Source organism: Propithecus coquereli, unplaced genomic scaffold (assembly GCF_000956105.1).
Source record: "Propithecus coquereli isolate 6110/MARCELLA unplaced genomic scaffold, Pcoq_1.0 Scaffold76, whole genome shotgun sequence".
NCBI classification, from domain to species: Eukaryota; Metazoa; Chordata; class Mammalia; order Primates; family Indriidae; genus Propithecus; species Propithecus coquereli.
In genome coordinates this window covers 6432387-6451796 of record NW_012153729.1, presented here as the reverse complement: position 1 = coordinate 6451796, position 19410 = coordinate 6432387, and the positions used below count along the sequence as shown (strand labels likewise).

Genomic DNA, 19410 nt, shown 5'->3' with positions numbered 1-19410 from the left:
AGGGCCCCTGGAAGTGCTCTCAGGGGAGGATGCAACAAGCTGGCCTGCCCTTGTCTCCACGGGCCACACCAGTGCTGCCTGCGCCCCACACTGGAAGCGCAGCTAGCTCCGAGGCAGGGTGTGGGGCACCGGGACGCAGCCCGCAGGCACACTGGCATGTTGCTCCCTGGCCTGGGGTCCTGCTCTTTCAGTAGGTGGTTGGAGCTTTCCAGCCCTCGTTAAGTGCTCTGTTCCAGCCCTCTTTTCAACAACCCTTCCACATCCCTAGGAGACTGGTCACTCTGTCCTCCTCCCGCAGGTGAGAACCCCCTGCCCACGGGGCACAAGTCCTCTCTAAGAGCACAGCCTTCCACTTAAAGCCAACTCATGCACCCCCCTTCCCTCCCTCTAGCTGGTCCCGCTTCCACCATCCCACCCCTGCCCCACTTCAAGGAGCGGTGTGGCAAATTGGGACTGCGGTGCCAGGGCATCTTGGCGTCCACTCCCGCCCCGCCTGCTAAATATACATCTCGGAGGAGTCTGGGATGGAACCGCCTCGGATGTCATTAACTCCTCTGCCTCCAGCAGCCCCGTGAGGGGGCGGGCCGGAGGGGCCTGGCGAGCCGGCGGGAGGGGCACCGGCGACCGTAAGGAGCCCCTGCCCAGGCTCAGCTCAGGAGGACAGGGGCCTGGGGTTCGGAGAAGGGGCTGGCCTCATTGCCCCCACCCACCCCACTGTCCAAAGGAGGAAACCAAGTCAGAGGAGGGCAAGTGGGGCTCCATTGCTCAAATGTCATGGCAGGCATCTGGTGAAGGCAGGCCCTAACCCACTTTCTGCAGAAAGAACTGAAGGAAGAACTCATGTCTCCTTCCAAGAGAAGTGAGGGAAGCTAGGCAGGCAGCCCACCTTCTCTCCAGGGTGGGCCTCCTTTCAGGCCCCTGAGTGTGCAGGCCTCCGATGGAGGAGGCTGGCGATTACCACCCCCCTTCCCCTCTTCCCTGAGTGGCGGCACCCCAGCAAGGCCCCCGGACCTAGGCCTGCCTGCACGGCTGCCCCCGAAAGGTGCCCCAGAGGCTCCCCGGGCCCCACAAGCTAGGGAGGCGGCGGCAGACCAGTGAGGGCTGGGGCTGGATTAAGGGCACAGGATTCTCCCTCCCGCCTGTGACAAGAGGGAGGAGGTCAGCTGCAGCTGTGGCATCTCTAGGAACCACCCCTGCTCCCACCTTGCCCCGATACCTTCCTGGCCCCTTCCCCCATCCTGCCGGGTGGGGCCGCTGCTGCCGAGGCTCAAGCTCGCTTTAAGGGCGGGATGCCCACGTGGCTGCCGTGGACAGGAACCACTGACCTGGGGGCTAGGGTAGGCGGGAGCCCAACACTGACTGAGACCCAGGGGCTCTGGACCCAGGCAGGCCAAGCTCCACAGAGCGGGGCAGGCCAGCTGGAAGGGCCTGCCCTACTCTGCCAGTGGAGGGGTGATGAAAGGAACCTTCAGGCGGGCCATGCCCGGGAAGCCACCAGAGTGATCTGAGAAAAACTGCAGGGAGCTGCAGTGCCCTGGTCTGGCCAACCCAGCGTGGAAGTTGTGGCTTCAGGGCGGAGGAGTGACAAGGGGTATAGCTGAGCCCTCCCACCCACCTACTCCGCACTGGCTGTGGGCCCCCGGGGCAGGCACGGTTTCTTTGTAAGAACTTGGATCATCCTATAAATCTGGCCTAAAGGTCCGCCGTCCAGCCCCAGTCTGACCGTCCACACAGCCGGTCCTGCAGCGCCCCCTGCTGTCTGAGATGACAGGGACAGGCTTAAGACCCTTCTAGGAGCTCACACCGTCCTGGTTGACAAGGAGGCAGGATTTCCAAGACACCCCAACGCCAAAGGCTGTCCTGTGGTCCCTGCCAGCACCCAGCCAACCGAGGCACTCAGTGTTTACTTTTTTTCTGAGACAGAATCTCACTCTGTTGCCCTGAGTAGAGTGCCGTGGTGTCAGCCTAGCTCACAGCAACCTCAAACTCCTGGGCTCAAGCGATCCTCCTGCCTCAGCCTCCTGAGGAGCTGGGACTACAGGTGTGCGCCACCATACCTGGCTAATTTTCCTATTTTTAGTAGAGACGGGTCTCGCTCTTGCTCAGGCTGGTCTTGAACTCCTGAGCTCAAGCGATCCTCCCGCCTCGGCCTCCCAGGGTGCTAGGATTACAGGCGTGAGCCACCCCACTTAGCCAAGAAAACTTTTCTGAACAAAAAGATACCATCAGTGTGGAAGGCGTATAGCAGACTCAGGGAAGTGTCTTAAAGAAAGAACCTCCCCTCAGATACCTCTTCAACAGGGCTTGCTATTCCAAAAACGTCAAGATCTTCCAAGCATCCAAGAAGAAAGGAGAGATCATGTTTAAAGATACAAGACTGGCTTTGAATCCCGTTACACCAACCAGGGAGAAGAGAAAGGTAGGGACCTTTCATATACAGCTAAGAGAAAAGTTACTTTCATCAGAGACTGGATACACGGGCAAGCTAGCATTTCTCTTTAAAATAACCATAGTATTATGGGATGAACTGCACCCCTTCCCCCAATTTATATGTTGGAGATCCAACCTCCAGTACCTTAAAATGTGACTGTATTTGGAGATAGGGCCTTCGAAGAGGTGATTACATTAAAATGAGGCCGTTATATCTGATCTTTGTTATAATCCAGTCTTTATAAGAAGAGGAAATTGTGACACAGGGAGACACCAGGGCGTGTGTGCACAGAGGAAAGGCCACGGAGGACATAGTGAGAAGAAGGTGGCCATCTGCAAGACAAGGGGAGAGGACTCAGAAGAAACTCAAGCTGCCAACACCTGGTGCTTGGACTTCCAGCCTCCAGAACTGTGAGAAAACAAATTTCTGTTGTTTACGTACCCCAGTCTGCAGTACTCTGTTATGGCAGCCCTAGAAAACCAATATACATAAAGTTCAGGAAATAATTTATCCACCAACTTCTAAACCAGCAAAAATCACATAAGGCTGGGGAAGAACTGAAAGACACGTGACAAATAACCACGCTCAACTGTTAACGAAAGGTTAATGATAGTAAGATTGGCTGGCAAAACAGACAACGCATAGTGGGAATTGTAAAGAATAAACGTAGAATTTCAAAAAGGGGCCGGGCGTGGTGGCTCACGCCTGTAATCCTAGCACTCTGGAGGCTGAGGCGGGAGGATTGCTTGAGCTCAGGAGTTTGAGACCAGCCTAAGCAAGAACAAGACCTGTCTCTACTAAAAATAGGACAAAAAATTAGCTGGGAAACTAAAAGTAGAAAAAATTAGCCAGGCATGGTGGCAAGTGCCTGTAGTCCCAGCTACTGGGGAGGCTGAGGCAGGAGGATCACCTGAGCCCAGGAGTTTGAGGTTGCTGTGAGCTATGATGACTCTGCCACACTCTAGCCTAGGTGACAGAGGTGATTCTGTCTCAAAATAAATAAATAAATAAATGATAAAAAAGAGAATTTCAAGAAGGATTTCCATTAGCAAAGATATTTCAGTGGATGGGTGGGCGGGTGGAGTACGGAGGGAGAAGGATAAATGGAAACCAGTTTAGTCTTTGCTCTAGAAGCCAGTTGAGAGTTTAATAATAAAAACAAAGGAAACAACAAGGCAGATTTAATAAACTTTTCATTTACATTTCGGTGATATGCTTACTAAAGTGATGATCTCTTCATTTGATTAAATGTTACGAAAATGTCAAAAAAATACTGTTAACTAATGCATTTTATTAGGAAAATATGATATTGGTTCTCAAATAATGACAAGCCCAGGACTAGGGAGTTCTAAGCAAGGCAGAGCCCCCGAGAACGCCCTCCCTCTAAGCTTCTACACCTGGGAGCACCTGAAAGGCGCAGGTGCAACAGGCAGGGGCCCAGGGACCAGCAGACGTGGGTGTGAGTCTCTGGGTTGCTCTTGGCCGGCTCTGGGCTGAGGGCGGACTATAGTGTTTAACCCTTCTGTGCCTCAGTTTCCTCAGTCTGTAAAATGGTTACATCCCTCGGTTTGCGGGGTTGTTTGAAAACACTGATACTGCCCCAGCCTGTGGGTACAAGTGAGATATTAACCCTGGAGTTCTGGCACCTCGAAGTCCCAACCTGTGCAAAACTCTGCCTGCCTCAAAAGAGCCTCCACAATTGTTTCTGGAAGTTTCTGGTTTTGCCGGTGCTCAGGGCCAGGCGGGCCAATCTTGCGCTCTGGTCTCCTGGAGAACAGCCCACCAGCCAGTTGAAAGAGGCATCCTGTCGCCGGCCTAGACCAGCCGCTGCGGCCGTCCAAGAAGACGCTCTTCCCTGTCACTGGGTGCCTGCTGCAGGGTCCCGCAGGCTTCTCGCGGAGTGGAAAGAAGCCCTTTCCCACAGTGTTCCATGAGGATCTGCATCCGAGGCACCTTCTGCTCTCTCCCCCGTCCTTCTGTGGGACACGCCTGGACAGGGCTGGGGCAGACATCGTCCAGGGCCCCCTGCTACGCCTGTGTTCCTGCCTCCCCCTCCTCCTCGAGCAGGGAACAGAGCCCTGTGCATCGACCCTGCCCCGGGCCACGCTCTGGGCGGGTGTGCGGCCGCGGTGCGGCGAACGCTCAGTATCCACAGTCACAGGCCCCCGTCGGGACCGGAAGTCGTCTCACATCAGTCGGGTCAGCTTGTGTCACTACATGGGTTTGTGGCAAACTTAGGAACAATGTTTTGGTTTTCAGAGCTTTTTGGAGCTAAAGGGTAACTTGCGTGATCCTCTTTCTGGGCCTGGCTGAACCGGCCTGTGTGGACGTCCTTGCTCTGGGGAGACGTAGAGAGCAAAGGGGGAAAGCTGAGCATTTATTCTGCACTGACTGTGTGCCCGGTGCACATCCGGCTCTTTTGCCTATGTCACCCCACTAAGGGGGTGGAGGCCAGGTCTGAACCTCTCATTCAGGACAAAGGACAAAGGTCAGAAAGTGGCCCCAGCCTGGCCACTAATGTGTTTACCCAATACCTGGAGCAGGTGAGAGTTCCATCTGCTAATCTCTCCCAGCTGCCTCTCCAGGCCGGCAGCAGCGCTGGGCGGGAGGAGGGCCCTGGGAAGCCTCCCTGGAGAGCCTGGGGAGGGACCGGGCTGAATCCCCCTTGGCCTGAGCTCTGCCAACTCCTTCCTCCCCGTGGTGGAGGAGGAGGCCTTTCTCCAAGGGGGATGGTTGGTGAAGCAAACGTAAGAGTTGGCTACCTGTCCTCCTCTCTACTGGGGCACTACCCTGGAGGGAGGAGCCTCCACCCCCAGCCAAGCGAAGCAGGGTGGTGTTGATACAGTTTTGTTGGGCACGACCACAAAGGCCCCAGTACCAGTGGCCCTGAGCCACCCAAGCCACCCGGCTGGGCCCCTCCCCTATAGTTCTGCTCCTTTGGGGACTCCTAGAGGCTTCTGCACAGGCTCCACCACCATGCCCTCCGGCCGTGACCCCGGCATGCAGGGCAGGTGGGCGTCGTGGATGACCTGTCGGGCAGTGGCCCGGAAAGTCTTGCTGACGAAGCAGTAGAGGCCAAAATTGACCACTGTGTTGAGCATGGCCGCCATGTTGGCCACGTCCATGGCTAGGTGGACCCTCCAGTCCCGGTGGACGGGGACCACGTACATGTGGAAGAGCATGACGAAGATCCGGGGTGCCCACAGGAGGGCGAAGAGCGTGGTGACACCCAGGAGGATGGCTGTGCTCTTGCCTACCCGGGGGTGTGGCCCACTCTGGCACCTCTTCCGTAGCCGGCGTATGATGGCCGAGTTGGTGACCAGGAACACACCACAAGGGATGAAATAGACGATGAGGCAGTGAGCCCACTTCAGGACCTTGTCCAGCGTGCTGGGGGGGTCGGTGTCCCTCCACATGTCCAGCCACCAGTAGAAGGGGATGCCCGTTAGCAGGGCGGCGCTGAGGACGGTGACAATGGCCCGGCGTGTGCGGCCTGGCGACGAGGCAGCCCGATGGTGCAAGGGGTGGCACAGGGCGCTGTACCGGTCGACCGTGAGCAGGACGGCCATCCAGACCGAGGCATGGTTGGCAGCAAACTCCAGGATGTTCGCCATGCGCACCACAGCCTGGGGCACCTGCCGGGCCAGCACGGCCCCCTGCAGGAGGAAGCCCACGAACACGATGACCACCTGAGTTACGATGTCCGAGGCCGTGAGTGCCAGAAGGTAGCAGTAGGATGGCTTCCTGGTCCTGGCGGTGAGGCGGGCCAGGGCCACTGTGGTCAGCAGGTTGACTGATGGCCACCGGGATGGGAGGGGAGAAGTCAGAGGCATTCAAAGAGATGCTCAGACTTCGCTTTTCAAAATCTTGACACCGTCCCTCCCCACCTACTTGTGCCAGAAGCTATGCTGGCTTCTCTTTTTCCTCTTTCCAAATCTCTCTTAAAATGCACTTTACCGAGAAGGCCAACCAGGTCAGCCCGGCCCTGCCCGTCCACACGCTGCAGGCCACTGGCTTCACCCGCTTACACACAGGGAACTCATGCGGTAGGGTGTCCTCAGAAGCCACCTGTCCTGTGGCATTTCCCTCCGGGTCCTTTTTAGGTATTCAGTGTCCTCTGCAGCAGGGATGTGTTTACTTACCAGGCTGAGACCACCTATCTCTTCCTGCATCCACACATACACCCCCGCCCTGACCTCTGCTCTCTGAAGGCAGCAGGTACCGTGGGTGCCGGGGAGCTGGCACCGAGCTGAGCGCAGGCCTGGAGAACTTAGTCACCCCGGGACAGGCTCGTTGCTGGGAAGGGAGGGGGCCGTCTGCTCTGGTGAAACCTTGGGGTTTAGCTGTGAGCACGCCGAATCCTAGCTCTCAGTTTTACTCCCTTCGGCACCGTGCCCCTCAGTGACCCAGAATACCCCCGTAAAGGCAAGGGGAGACCTGAGGCCTCTGATCCTGGGCCTCAGGGGTCAGCACAGAGGACTGGCACCCACTGAAGGAGGACCCCCATTTCTGACCAAGCCCAAGCCCCTAGCCCCCAGCTCGCCACTCACCAGGCAGTCCCAGGCCCAGCAGGACACTGTAGTAGATGACAGGGATGATGCCAGCCACACACGGGGACCGCTCTGGGATCTCTGGCCAGTGGTCTCCAAACTCCAGACTTGGCCCACTGCCATTGGGTGTGGGTGGCAGGGCCGTTCGTGGCTGCCCAGCTAGGAAGGGCAGATGGGCAAGGTCATGGCCTTTGGTCTCTCTCCAACCTGGCTTGGCAGGAACCCCACCCTGACCCTGGGTCTTTTTTTTTTTTTTTTGAGACAGAGTCTCACTGTGTTGCCCGAGCTAGAGTGCCATGGCGTCATCCTAGCTCACAGCAACCTCAAACTCCTGGGCTCAAGCAATCCTTCTGCCTCAGCCTCCTGAGTAGCTGGGACTATAGACATGCGCCACCATGCCCGGCTAATTTTTTCTGTATATTTTTAGTTGTCCAATTAATTTCTTTCTATTTTTGGTAGAGACGGGGTCTCGCTCTTGCTCAGGCTGGTTTCGAACTCCTGAGCTCAAACAATCCACCCGCCTCGGCCTCCCAGAGAGCTAGGATTACAGGCGTGAGCCACTGCGCCCGGCCGACCCTGGGTCTTTCTACTCACCCTGCTCAGTGCAGACCCCGGTCAGGGCCAGGCAGACAGCCATATCTGTGGCCACAGAATTCTCACCAACTCCACCCCTCAGTGGCCTGGCTACCCCACGAGTGGGAAGAAGTCCCTGGCAGCTTGGCCTGCTGCCAAGAGACATCGCTCCCTGTGGGTTGTCACCCTCGACAGCAGAGGCTCTGAGGACCCCAGGGGCACTGGGCTTCCTCCGGGTGGGCCGAGTGCGGCAGGGGCAGCTGTGTTTCGATCAGCACCCACGGCCATTCTGACCCACAGGGTCCCCAATGGCTGCACTGCTGCACTCAACAGTGTCCCCTCTAAGGACAGGTTGTTAATGAGGGTCCCCTCTTTTGTAAGCTAAAGAGCACCCTCTTCATAGCTTAGCCCACTGAAGCTGGAGTAGCCCTGGTCTTCAGCTGGGGAAAGTGAGTCCACAGAGGTACGGTGGCCAGTCTGGGAGGACCACCATCCACGTGCTGTGGCCCCTGCTCCCCCAAACCCTGCTTTGAGTCTCTTTTAGTTTTAACTTCTAGCTTTTGATTTCCTGCCGAACTGGGGGGTGGCGCTCACTATCCACTCACTCTCAGCTTCCCCATCCCCCCCAGCCTCTAGGTCCCCTACCTGCCTCTTGCCCTTCCTGCCTTCCACCTTGTCCCCTCACCCCATTTCAGGATATTGTACCTGTGTCTCGTCCCTCAAGTCCCATGCTCCTCGGCTGAGTCCTGGGTAACCTGCGGCCTCTCCTGGGGATCCCCGCAGTTTCCTCCCAGCATCACCAGCTGTACCTGACACGACACCCCCGGCTCTCTAAGCAGTTGTTTGCCCCGATTCTTGCGGAGGCACTGAGCCTGTTAGCACAAGGGTGGGGGAGGAGGGAGGAGGAGAAAGGGACGGGCGGAGGCACAGGGGAGTGAGCTTCTAGTAGGTGCCTGCTTCGGGAGCCTCCGGGTGCACGTGCAGGGTTGGGGGTTGGGACTGGTGGGGGGCTTCAGGACAGAAGGACTGGGGGGAGGTGTGGTCTGTCTCGGGGAGAGGGAAGGCAGGGGAAGAGGCAGGGTGGCAGGATCAGGGCTCTGGATGGGTTGCCTCATGCTCCAGGCACTCTGCAAACTGGCCCTGGCTTGGCTGGGGCGGTCATACTGCAGGGGCGAGGGCTTTGGGGACAGGCAGAAGGATTCTGGGCATCCACACTCTGAAAGGGGTTTCCTGGTGGGGAAGAGAGGAGGGCACTTCCACCAGGGAGTGGGGGGACAGTGCCGGGGGGAGGGGGGAGGCTGCCTCAGGAGAGAGGCCTAAGGCGCCAGTCCTGCAGAGGCCATGGTGGGGGATGGGGCTGAGGCCACCCTGAGGAGCTGCTGGCCAGGAAGGGTGGCAGGAAGCCGTGCACAGTGGACAGCCACCCCAGGAGCAGCCTGTGCAGACTGCCAGCAGCCAGCGCTGGGAAACAAGACCTGGCGGCGCTGCAAGCTGTTGTTTTCCTGGCCCTGGTGAAATGGACCATCCCGCAAGAAAATCAGTCCCTGGCAAATAAACACCAGCAGGTGCCGTGAGCACGCTGAAGAGGCCAGATCTGCGCCCCACCGCTCCCCTGCCCTGGGGTAGAGCGACCGGAGCAGCCTACGGTGGGCACCCTGGACACAGGTACCCAGGAGAGAGCCGAGGCCCAGCCTGGAGTCGCTTCCTATGGCCTGTCCTTGGGGATGTAGCAGGAAATGTAGCAGGGAATTCAGGGAGCTTCCCGGCTCCCCACGTGAGAGTCCGTGTCTGGGCCTGGAGCCACCTCACCCCGCCCCCCGCCCCGGTCCCCACCTCTGGGCACTGACAGCTGAGGCCACGCTGCCCCCTGGTGGCCATATCCTGACCCTGCAAGCCTGGGAGTCCCACGCTTTTGGCCAGCCCCCTGGGTGGCGCAGTGGGACCAGTGCAGGCAGTGCCGGCTCAGGACCGGTCCCTGGCAGAGTGCTGAGACTCCAGCCCCAGAAAGCGCAAGTGGCGGATAATCCCCCAGGCTGCCACCTCCCTGCAGCACGAGACCAGGGGTAAGAGGCCCCCCTTCAAGGGGCTGCTTATGGTCGGTCGAGTTGGAAAGACCCCCGCATGTGAGGGAAGGAGCGGCATCGCCAACATTTACGGAGCACCTACCCTGTCCCTACATTTTGTTTTTTATTTATTGGAAACCTTAAATACTCTTCGGACAGAACACAAGGGCTTCAACCAAGGCTCTCACGTGGCGGGCACAAAGGGCCAAGGAGAGAGACAGACGGAGGGGGGCCCCTCACGCACGCCCCTCGGCCAGCCTGGCAGCCGCTACCACCGTGTCTTCACGGGCCCTGCCCTACGGAAGGCTGCTCTGGGACGTGCTCTGCCCAGGTCTGCTGGTGCCCTTGGACAGCCTCTGCCAGAGGGGCCAGCTTCCCCACGGGACCCGTGAAGACCTCAGCAACCTCCATGGCTGAGACAAGAAACGCCGTATTTTCCATTTACAGGACATAGTCAACTTGGCTTCCTCGGAAAGTGCCAGGACAGCGATGACGTCCCACAGGGATGTGTGGCCGTTGGATCTTTCGCACCCCACGGGCAACGTTGTAATACTCATTGCCAACGGCATGGGGGTTTAGGATTCGAGACACAGAGTCTGAAGGATCCACAGCTGGAGAGATTCTCAGCTCAGGGACAGCCGTGGACAGGACAGGGCAGGTAAGTCACGAGCAGGTGCATCAGAGGTGAGAGACCCCTTCTGGGTGGCGGTGATTCTTTCCTGCCTGGTGCTGCGTCGGTGGCCAGGGCAGGCTGCTAGCCCGCGGTGGGGGGATTCTGTCTACCGAGGCAGACACCCGCGAGCCAGCCTGAAGCAGGTGTTACCCATGCACGGCTGCACACCGTCGTCCTCCTGGGCTCTGAAGTCGTCAGCTACGGCCAGTCCAGCTAGAGCTGCCCGGGCACGCGCACCAGGTGGGCGATTCATTTGCCTGTCCCTACGCTTGTCATCCTCGAAGCCGCCCCACACGCTGACTCTGGTCCCCGCCATTTTACACAAGGGGAGACTGAGGCTCAGAGAAGTTAAGCAACTTGGCTGAGGTCACAGAGCTAGTGTGTGGCAGTTGGAATGTGAGCTCAGGTTTGTTCCTCCCCCAGAGCTGCTCACTTTTCACGCCCTCACACAACATTCCCGGAAGGGGGCCCTGTGAGCTCAGGTTTTGGGTTTCATGCAGGTGGCAGCCAGGGACCAGACGGATGAACTCAGAGGGGGAACGGCATTCCCTCGGGGAACAGCATGATCCGGGGTGCCAAGTGGGAAAGCAGATGTGCCCCTGTGATGGGACAGCCTGGCTTCAGGGGAGCTTCGGATGGGGTGTGAGTCACTGCAGGTCCTTCCTGTTTACCTTTAATGCGCCCCCCTGAGGACATGGGCCTGGAACCTAAACTCACCATTCCCTATTCCCCAATCTAAGTGTCCAAGTCACTCAAGCAGCCCTAGCTCAGGACAAGAGACGCTGCAGATGCGGAGAAGGCTGCCAGGTAGAGGCTGGGTCTGGGGTCTTCCGTGGTGTGATCACCATCTGGTGTCTGCTCACCCCCTTCGCAGATTCAGAAACTCTTCATCCTACCCCAAGATGGCAAGAGTTTTCAGTTGCTTTACTAGAGTTTCCTTGTCCAACGGATATAACTTATCACAACTGAAACAGGTTTCCAGGAAAGACAGCATGGCGTGGGGAAAGAAAAGTCAAGCGGAACTCAGCGGTTGATTCCTGGAGTCCAGCTCCAGGTTGCAAGACCTCAGACAAGTCCCCTAGGCTATGAACGCTCCTGTCTCCAGCAGGAAGTAACGCTCCTCCCTGGGCATCGTTCTCACCTGTGAGCTCAGCAGACTTGCTTTAAAGGAATTAAGGAGTTTCCAGATCCCCAGGGTCAAATAAAATGCAGTGCGGCGGCTACACCATCACAGACTGTGCGGGTGAATGCCCTGCTACTCCTCTCCCACCCAACACCCCATACACATGTACGTACGCACGCCACACACACACGCACACGCATGCACACACGTACGCATGCACGTACATCACACACAGACAGACACAAACACACACTCCAGCAACACTTGGACCAAGAAAATGAGAACAGAGAATGTCTCTGTGGAAAGCCAGTTTCTAAATCAATAGAGAAGAGTCAGGTTTAAGGGAGGTTAGAAACAGTGGAAAGGCTGGTCCGAGTGCAGAGGTGTTTAAAACTGATTGATCAAACCAGTTACAGATTTCTTTGTTCCTTCTCCACTCCCACTGCTTCACTTGACCAGCCTAAAAAAAAAAAAAAAAACAAGAAAGAAAGAAAGAAAGGAAGGAAGGAAAGAAAGAAGGAAATAGCGGGAGGTGGGGCCTCTCAGAGATGGGGAGCCAGAGGTGACCCTCCTGGGTCTTCTTGGTAACCCAGGGCTCCCAGCTCCCTTCACACTTGAAATGCCTCCAATCTAACTCTAGTGGGTGGATCTTGTCTTGGGGTGCACATAGCAATTATCTGGGAGTGCTTGGAAAAGACAGATGCCAGGCCCTGCCCTGGGGATTCCGGTTTCCAGGTGGAGCATGAGAGATGCCGGTGCATTGGGCCACCCTCCAAGACAGACAGACGCAGAGGCTTAAAGAGGCTGGCATTGGGAAACATGTCTACCCGATGGTGGTTTTCTGAGTAGTGGGTTCCTTATCATCAGAACATTCCTATGGAAAAGCACCTGTGCAGACACCCGGCTGCCCTGGAGACCCGGGGTGTCCTGTTGCACGGAGACCCCGACTTCCTGGGCTGAGCCAGGACGTGGCTCGGCCCACGGGCAGGGCAGGCGGGCAGCCAGTGGGTGAGGGATGGTGGATCTGGACAAAGGGAGCCGGGTGTGGACATTAGGGCAGCCAGAGCGGTTCTGCTGGGCCAGAGAGCTGTGACTCTGCCAACCCGGACGAGGCAGGTGCCAGACCCAATTCTTGCTCTCTCTGTGGCTCCAGAGAGGGGGTGGAGCTGTCGGGCCTCCCCGTGCCAGCCAGAGGCAGAAATCAATCCATCGAGCTGGTCTCTGGGATCCAGAAAGCAAGGGAGGGGAAGATCCAACCCATCCCCGGTCCAGGACCTTGCTTCGGGAGCCACATCCCTCGGGAGCCACTTAGTTCCGCTCATCAACCTCAAAGGAGTCCCTCCCACGAAGAGCTGTAAAGGTAAGGACTCAGCAGCACCCCACCCTGCACGCACGCACGCATACACACACACACACACACACACACGCACACACACACACATACACACACACACACACACACACACACACACACACATGCTCCCGTTGGGCTCAAGACCTCACCCCCTTATCTCTGCCTTTGTTTTTGGAAGAGCCCTGCTCCAACCTAGCCCTATGCCTCAGTTTCCCTACAGTCACAGTGGGGTGCCAAATCGGCGGCATGCCTCCTTACAACTCTGGGAATGAGAAAACTTACAGTTGGAAATTAGGCAGAAGCCGGTTAAAAGAAGCCTTCCAAAAAGGTGAACTCAGAGACCTGAGGCCACTTGGGGAAGGCGAATTAAAGGAAGGAAGTGGCAGAGCCCACAGGTGCCTGGCCTCGGGCCGGCTGGAGCTCAGGGCAGGAAGGTGGCCAGACGCGCTCTGGGAAGGGGTCCTCCCCACACAGTGGTGCGCGGGGTAGGGTGCATCTGCCGTTCGTCCAGCCCTGCCGTCTCAACTCACTTTGACTATGGGAGGGTGATAGTCACAGTCCCCACGCAGCTTTCTTACGGGCCCAGCACCCTCCCCAGAGCATGCCAGGAGCTTCCTTCAACAAAGAACATGGAAATGATACAGTTACCCCATGGGCCCCTATTCGAGAGATCCTTGCCCTCCTCTCCCGAGAGCTGGCCTGCCCCAGAACGGGACTGGAGGAGGGGCGGGAGCCTGAGCTGCCTCTCTTCACCCCCAGCAGGCCCTGCCTTTGCAGCCGGCTCACCATGGCGCTCCAGCCACCACGCTGCCAAGTGTGTTTTGTGCCAGGGTCGAGGCTGCGCCTTGGGCGCTGGGGGAGGGAGCTGGGGACCCTCAGGCTGGTGGCTGCCAGTGGTCCTGGAGCCCCTCGCTTGCCCTTCAGGGAGCCCAAAACTTCCCAGAGAGAGGAACGCTAGTCCTGCTGGGGGGTAAGGAGATGCAGGGGGAGGAGGGCTCCGGATCTGTTCCCTTTGGGGGCCCAGTAGCAGCACAATAGCCTCTGGGGCTGCCGCTCTCTGGCTTAAGTGGTTGCCTGGGCAACAGCTGGGGCCAGTTTCCACCAATCCATGGCAGAGGCCGGGCGGAGGGGAGGGAGGCCAGGCAGGAAGGGGGTGCTGTCCCCTTGTGCGGAATCCTATATAAGGAGGAGGGATGTGAACAGAGTGGCCTGGGCTTCACTGTCCCTCGAGTGGACTTGGGGGCAGAGCACAAAGATGCTTAGAATAGGCTACTCCAAGCCCGGGTCCCAGGGCAGCTTCTGGGCCATCCTGACCTTGGTGGGCCTGGTCACTCGTGCAGGTGAGTGGGCGGTGGGCTGGGTGGGGGTGCAGGGTAGGGTGGTGGGGCAGGACCTTCCAGCCCTGGCTGCACACAGCCGGCCTGGTGGGGGCAGTGTCCAGCCAGCTAGGGTCTCGAATGCTCCATGGACGCATCTCCCTGGAACGAGGAGGGCAGCCTGCCCCGGAGGGGAGGAGGGGCCAGGCAGGCAGGCAGGGGTCTTAAGGACAAGAAGACCCTCCATTGCCCATTGTCCCAGGCAGAGGCCGAATGGGGACACCCTCAGCATTCAGGTCCTTCAAAGTGACAGCTTGGGGAGGCGGGGCTGGGAAATGCACCACCGGCTTCTCTCTCGCCTTCCCTTTGTCCCTCGGTCCCCTCATCTCACAGAAGCTCTCCACTGTCCACACTCACCATGGGCCCGTGTGTGTGTGTGTGTGTGTGTGTGTGTGTGTGTGTGTGTCCGGGGCCCATCTGCTGTCAGGCACCCTCCCTGCCTCCCCCTGCAAGGCTCCTCTCGCTGTCCTGAGCTTGGGAAAGCTGCTGGCCGCGCCTTTGTAACTGAGTGCACATCCCCATCTGACTGTCCTGGCATCCCTGGAGCATGAGAGAAGGGCCCGGCCTGCTACCCGGAGAGCCCCATGCCAGCACCCCTGGCCTCTGTGCTTTCTCCCAGCCCCCACAGGTGGCCCGTGGAAAGCGGGTTTCTGTCTCACAGGTCAGGACCCAAGAGGGCAGGGCTAGGCCTGGTAACAGCTTCCCTCCCATGCCTGCAGCCTTGCCTCCCGCCTGCCCCTTTCCTGCCCCTGCTCTGGCCTCCCTACCAGCTCTGCTCCCGGCACACCAAGGCCACCCCCTTCAGGGGTCTTTGCAAGGCTGGTTCCTCTGCCTTGACACTCGCTCATTCCCTGGCTGGCTCTTTTAAACTAGAGTGCTTATCTGTGTACTTACTACTTGTCTAATATGCCAATTTGTGCTTTCATGAGCATTAAGGACTTGGCTTATTTTGCTACTGCCATATTCCAAGTGCTTAGGAGAATGTCCGGCACACAGGAGGTGCTCAGTGAGTATCTGTTAGTGAATGCACCACTGCTGACAACCCCGAGGGGTCAGGTGGACAATTCTTAAGGAGGTGAGAGGGGCGGAGACCAAGAGTTTCGTCAAGCCTTGCCTGGGGTTCTGGCATCATAGAGACCAGCTCTGGGAATGTTGTCCCAAACCTGTTTCATGACCTGTCCCTGTCTGAAATCCGGCCCTTTCCAAGAGCATCCTCTCAGGGTCTGCATTGGCACACCCTTCCCACCCAGGATGTGCTCATGGGCACACACAGGTGTGCACGCACAGCCTTCCTCGGCCCACCTTGCTCTCTGTCACAGCCATGCACGCGTGTCTCCAGCTGGTCTCTCAGCTCCCTTAGACCAAGGCCCCAGGTCTGGGCGCCTTCTCAGGCTGTGTTGTGTTCCTTCCTGCTGCAGCCCAGAGAGCGGATGTCGGCGGGGAGGCAGCGGGTACCTCCATCAACCACTCCCAGGTGCTGCTCCAACGCTTGCAGGAGCTGCTGCGTCAGGGCAATGCCAGCGACGTGGTTCTGCGGGTGCAGGCTGCGGGCACCGACGAGGTCCGGGTCTTCCACGCCCACCGCCTGCTGCTGGGACTGCACAGTGAGCTGTTCAGGGGGCTGCTGAGTAACCAGAGCGAGGTGGTGCTACAGGAGCCCCGGGACTGCGCCGCTGTCTTCGACAAGTTCATCAGGTGGGGGGGGAGAGGACTCAGGGGAGGCTTCATCCCTGCCCCAGCCCCTGGCTCCTCCACCCACAGGGTCCTGGAAGCCCAGGCCTTAGAGGTCATTGGGGTGGCAGTGCACCATCTGTTGCATCTCTGGCCCCACTGCCCTCTTGCGCAGTGGGGTGCAGCTCCCTGCCTTTGCCTGTGTGCTCTGTGCAGTTTGATGTCACTTCGCTGCCCTGTTAACCCCCTCAGAGCTGTTTCCAAACCTGATCAGGAGAGGTTTTTAAAACGACAGATTCCCAGGCCCCACCCTGGATCGGTTTCAGGTCTAGGGTTGGGACCAGCCATCATTTTTTATTTTAAAGCCTCCCTGTGGCTTTCCTGTCCAGCCAGGTTTGGAACCACAGAGCTAGGGAGCTGAAAAATTAGCCAGCTCGCAGTGGCTCACACCTGTAATCCTAGCACTCTGGGAGGCCGAAGCGGGTGGATCACTTGAGCTAAGGAGTTCGAGACCAGCCTGAGCAAGAATGAGACCCTGTCTCCACTAAAAATAGAAAAATTAGCTGGGTGTGGTGGTACACACCTGTAGCCCCAGCTACTCTGGAGGCTGAGGCAGGAGAATCACTTGAGCCCAGGAGTTTGAGGTTGCTGTGAGCTAGGCTGACACCACAGCACTCTAGCCCAGGTGACAGAGTGAGACTCGGTCTCAAAAAAAAAAAAAAAATTAGCCATCTCTCTCCTCTATCTCCCTGCTTCCTGCCAATTTGCTGTGCAGGGGGCACCATTCACACTATAGTCTAAGAAAATAACCCTATTCTAATGGCTTAGATAAGACGGTTGCAGAATTTCAGACATCACTTCCAAGTTCCAGGCAACAGGAAAGAGGATAAAACAGATGGGTAGAAAAGGGTCTTCCTGTTACCTGGAGTTGGTTGCATTTAACCAGCCTTCCCTAAATCCCAAACCATGCTCCACTGACAACTCATTGACTAGAAGTCAGTCATGTGTCCACACCCACTGCAAGGGAGCCTGGGAAATGCAGTCTTTTATTCCCAGAGGCAACCGTGCAGTGGGAAGGGGAGACGTGGATGTGAGGGCAGGTGGCTGGCACTTGCGGCCACACTCCCACAGAGCCAAGTGGGGCGCTGTGTGCTGGTGGGGTGAGCAGGGGCACCGTGGCAGATGAGAGCCAGGGACAGCAGAGGGAGAGGAAACACGCAGGGAGGAAGGTGAGGCTGTAAAAAGAAAAGGTGGGGGCAGGAGGAGAGTTAACTGGTGTCCACAGTCTACACTCTAACAAGATGCTTCACTGTCCCCCGATTGTCACAGTAACCCCAAGAGGTGGGTGCTACTCCCCCTTTCCCAGATGGTTAGCCTAAGGTTCATTGAAGTTAAAAGACTTGCCCAGAATTGGGGCAAGCAGGTGGTAGGACAGAACCAGACTGGAAACCCCACAGCGGCAGAAGCCACATCCGGTTTGTGCCAGCCCATCGCTGGGCACCTCCTAGAGGCTCGCTCAATGCCTGCAATTTCCATGTCCCCATGAGAAAAGGAAGGAAGGGGCTAAGAAGTGGGAACGGCCTGGGTGGGCTCTTGAGTGGAAAAGACGGGAAGCCTCAAGGCCCATTCTGCTCTGTTTGTGCCCCTGACCGCGAAGCTCGCCTCCCAGGCCGGGTTCCCTCTGGACTCAGAGAAAGTGGCGCTGGGGGGTGGCTACCGCCTGATCCTGTCTTGACCCCGCGCCCCCTCTCGGCCTCTCCCGCAGGTACCTGTACTGCGGGGAGCTGACCGTGCTGCTGGCCCAGGCCATCCCCCTGCACAGGCTGGCCACCAAGTACGGCGTGGCCTCCCTGCAGCGCGGCGTGGCCGACTACATGCGCGCGCACCTGGCGGGCGGCGCGGGCCCGGCCGTGGGCTGGTACCACTACGCCGTGAGCACCGGGGACGAGGCCCTGCGCGAGAGCTGCCTGCAGTTCCTGGCCTGGAACCTGTCGGCGGTGGCGGCCAGCGCCGAGTGGGGCGCCGTGAGCCCCGAGCTGCTGGCGCAGCTGCTGCAGCGCTCGGACCTGGTGCTGCAGGACGAGCTGGAGCTGTTCCACGCGCTGGAGGCCTGGCTGGGCCGCGCGCGGCCGCCCCCCGCCGTGGCCGAGCGCGCGCTGCGGGCCATCCGCTACCCGATGATCCCGCCGGCCCAGCTGTTCCAGCTGCAGGCACGCTCGGCGGCCCTGGCGCGCCATGGCCCGGCGGTGGCCGACCTGCTGCTGCAGGCCTACCAGTTCCACGCCGCCTCGCCGCTGCACTACGCCAAGTTCTTCGACGTCAACGGCAGCGCCTTTCTGCCCCGCAACTACCTCGCGCCCGCCTGGGGCGCCCCGTGGGTCATCAACAACCCAGCCCGCGACGACCGCAGCACCAGCTTCCAGACGCAGCTGGGACCGAGCGGCCACGACGCGGGCCGCCGGGTCACGTGGAACGTGCTCTTCTCGCCGCGCTGGCTGCCCGTCAGCCTGCGGCCCGTCTACGCAGACGCCGCGGGCACCGCGCTGCCCGCCGCGCGCCCCGAGGACGGCCGGCCGCGGCTCGTGGTCACGCCGGCCAGCAGCGGCGGCGACGCGGCGGGCGTGAGCTTCCAGAAGACCGTGCTGGTGGGCGCTCGCCAGCAGGGCCGCCTACTTGTCCGCCACGCCTACAGCTTCCACCAGAGCAGCGAGGAGGCCGGCGACTTCCTGGTGCACGCCGACCTGCAGCGGCGCAACTCCGAGTACCTGGTGGAGAACGCCCTGCACCTGCACCTCATCGTCAAGCCCGTCTACCACACCCTCATCCGGACCCCCAAGTAGCCTCCGAATTGGGAAGGCCTGGATGGCCCCGGGGACCTGGGAAGGGCAAGGCGGAGGTGGCTACAAGCTGGGCTCCGGGGGGCCAGGTGCTGGTGGCCTTGGGGCTGGGCGGAATCAGGCGAGGGGTGGTAGACGACAGGCCTGGTGTCTGCAGCTGATTTCACAGCTGACTTGAAGGCAACCCTCTTCTCTTGGTCCAGAATAAACCGAAGCTCAGATTGCTGAGGGGGTGCTTGAACCGCCAGTCCCTGGGTGTAAACAGCCCAGGGAAAGTCCCACAAGCCGGGGGTCTCCTGTGCCCCTCGCTGAGCTATTCCCTGAGAGCTAGGGCTTGGTGCAGACATGGTGCCACAGACATGGTGCAGGGCAGGTCAGAGCACCTGGCCAGCCCGGGGCACCCCAGTCCTCCTTGCAGAGTTTTCGCACCCAGAAGCTGAGGGGCCTGGCTGGGCAGTTTCTGAGTCCCGACCTCCAGGGGGCAAGCACCTCGTCTGGGCTGTGAGGCTTTCTGCACTCTGGGCCACCCCCAGTCCCTGATCCTCCTAGGAGGGGACCTGGGCAGGTGTGAAGGCTGGCGGGATGGGGGCATGAAAGGACCTTGCTAGCTGCACCCTGGGAAGGGCTTCAGGTCTGGAGAAAACCCCTTTCCGCAGGGGCTGGCGGGTTGGTGCTACACAGCCAGCGGGGAAGAGGGAGGTGTGTGGGGGCAGAGCGGGTGGAGGGGACGGGAGTTGGTTGAATCTTAATCAGTCACGG

The 19410-nt window shown here is 59.0% G+C and overlaps 2 protein-coding genes across 2 annotated transcripts; one reads left to right on the top strand and one right to left on the bottom strand.

Annotated features, from left to right (window-relative positions):
* Window positions 1–5338: 5338 nt before the first annotated feature.
* GPR142 (G protein-coupled receptor 142) lies at window positions 5339–8426 on the bottom strand. The gene is made up of 3 exons (XM_012662308.1): window positions 8260–8426; window positions 6982–7140; window positions 5339–6224 (listed from the first exon to the last, which is right to left on the bottom strand). The coding sequence occupies exons 1-3, from the start codon at window positions 8282–8284 to the stop codon at window positions 5353–5355; spliced, it is 1056 nt and encodes a 351-aa protein (XP_012517762.1). The 5' UTR covers window positions 8285–8426; the 3' UTR covers window positions 5339–5352.
* A 5596-nt stretch (window positions 8427–14022) lies between these two features.
* BTBD17 (BTB (POZ) domain containing 17) lies at window positions 14023–18875 on the top strand. The gene is made up of 3 exons (XM_012662307.1): window positions 14023–14107; window positions 15562–15838; window positions 17580–18875. The coding sequence occupies exons 1-3, from the start codon at window positions 14023–14025 to the stop codon at window positions 18652–18654; spliced, it is 1437 nt and encodes a 478-aa protein (XP_012517761.1). The 3' UTR covers window positions 18655–18875.
* The last annotated feature ends 535 nt before the right edge of the window (window positions 18876–19410 follow it).

What these genes read in the sequence shown, in the direction of transcription:
- GPR142 (XM_012662308.1), bottom strand. Translation starts at nt 8,284, where the DNA reads ATGGGACTTGAGGGACGAGACACAG. An exon ending in ACTTGAGGGACGAGACACAG is followed by an intron (nt 7,141 to 8,259) that starts GTACAATATCCT and finishes TGCCCTTCCTAG; the next exon opens with CTGGGCAGCCACGAACGGCC. An exon ending in GCTGGGCCTGGGACTGCCTG is followed by an intron (nt 6,225 to 6,981) that starts GTGAGTGGCGAG and finishes GGTGGCCATCAG; the next exon opens with TCAACCTGCTGACCACAGTG.
- BTBD17 (XM_012662307.1), top strand. Translation starts at nt 14,023, where the DNA reads ATGCTTAGAATAGGCTACTCCAAGCCCGGGTCCCAGGGCAGCTTCTGG. An exon ending in GGGCCTGGTCACTCGTGCAG is followed by an intron (nt 14,108 to 15,561) that starts GTGAGTGGGCGG and finishes TTCCTGCTGCAG; the next exon opens with CCCAGAGAGCGGATGTCGGC. An exon ending in GTCTTCGACAAGTTCATCAG is followed by an intron (nt 15,839 to 17,579) that starts GTGGGGGGGGAG and finishes CCTCTCCCGCAG; the next exon opens with GTACCTGTACTGCGGGGAGC.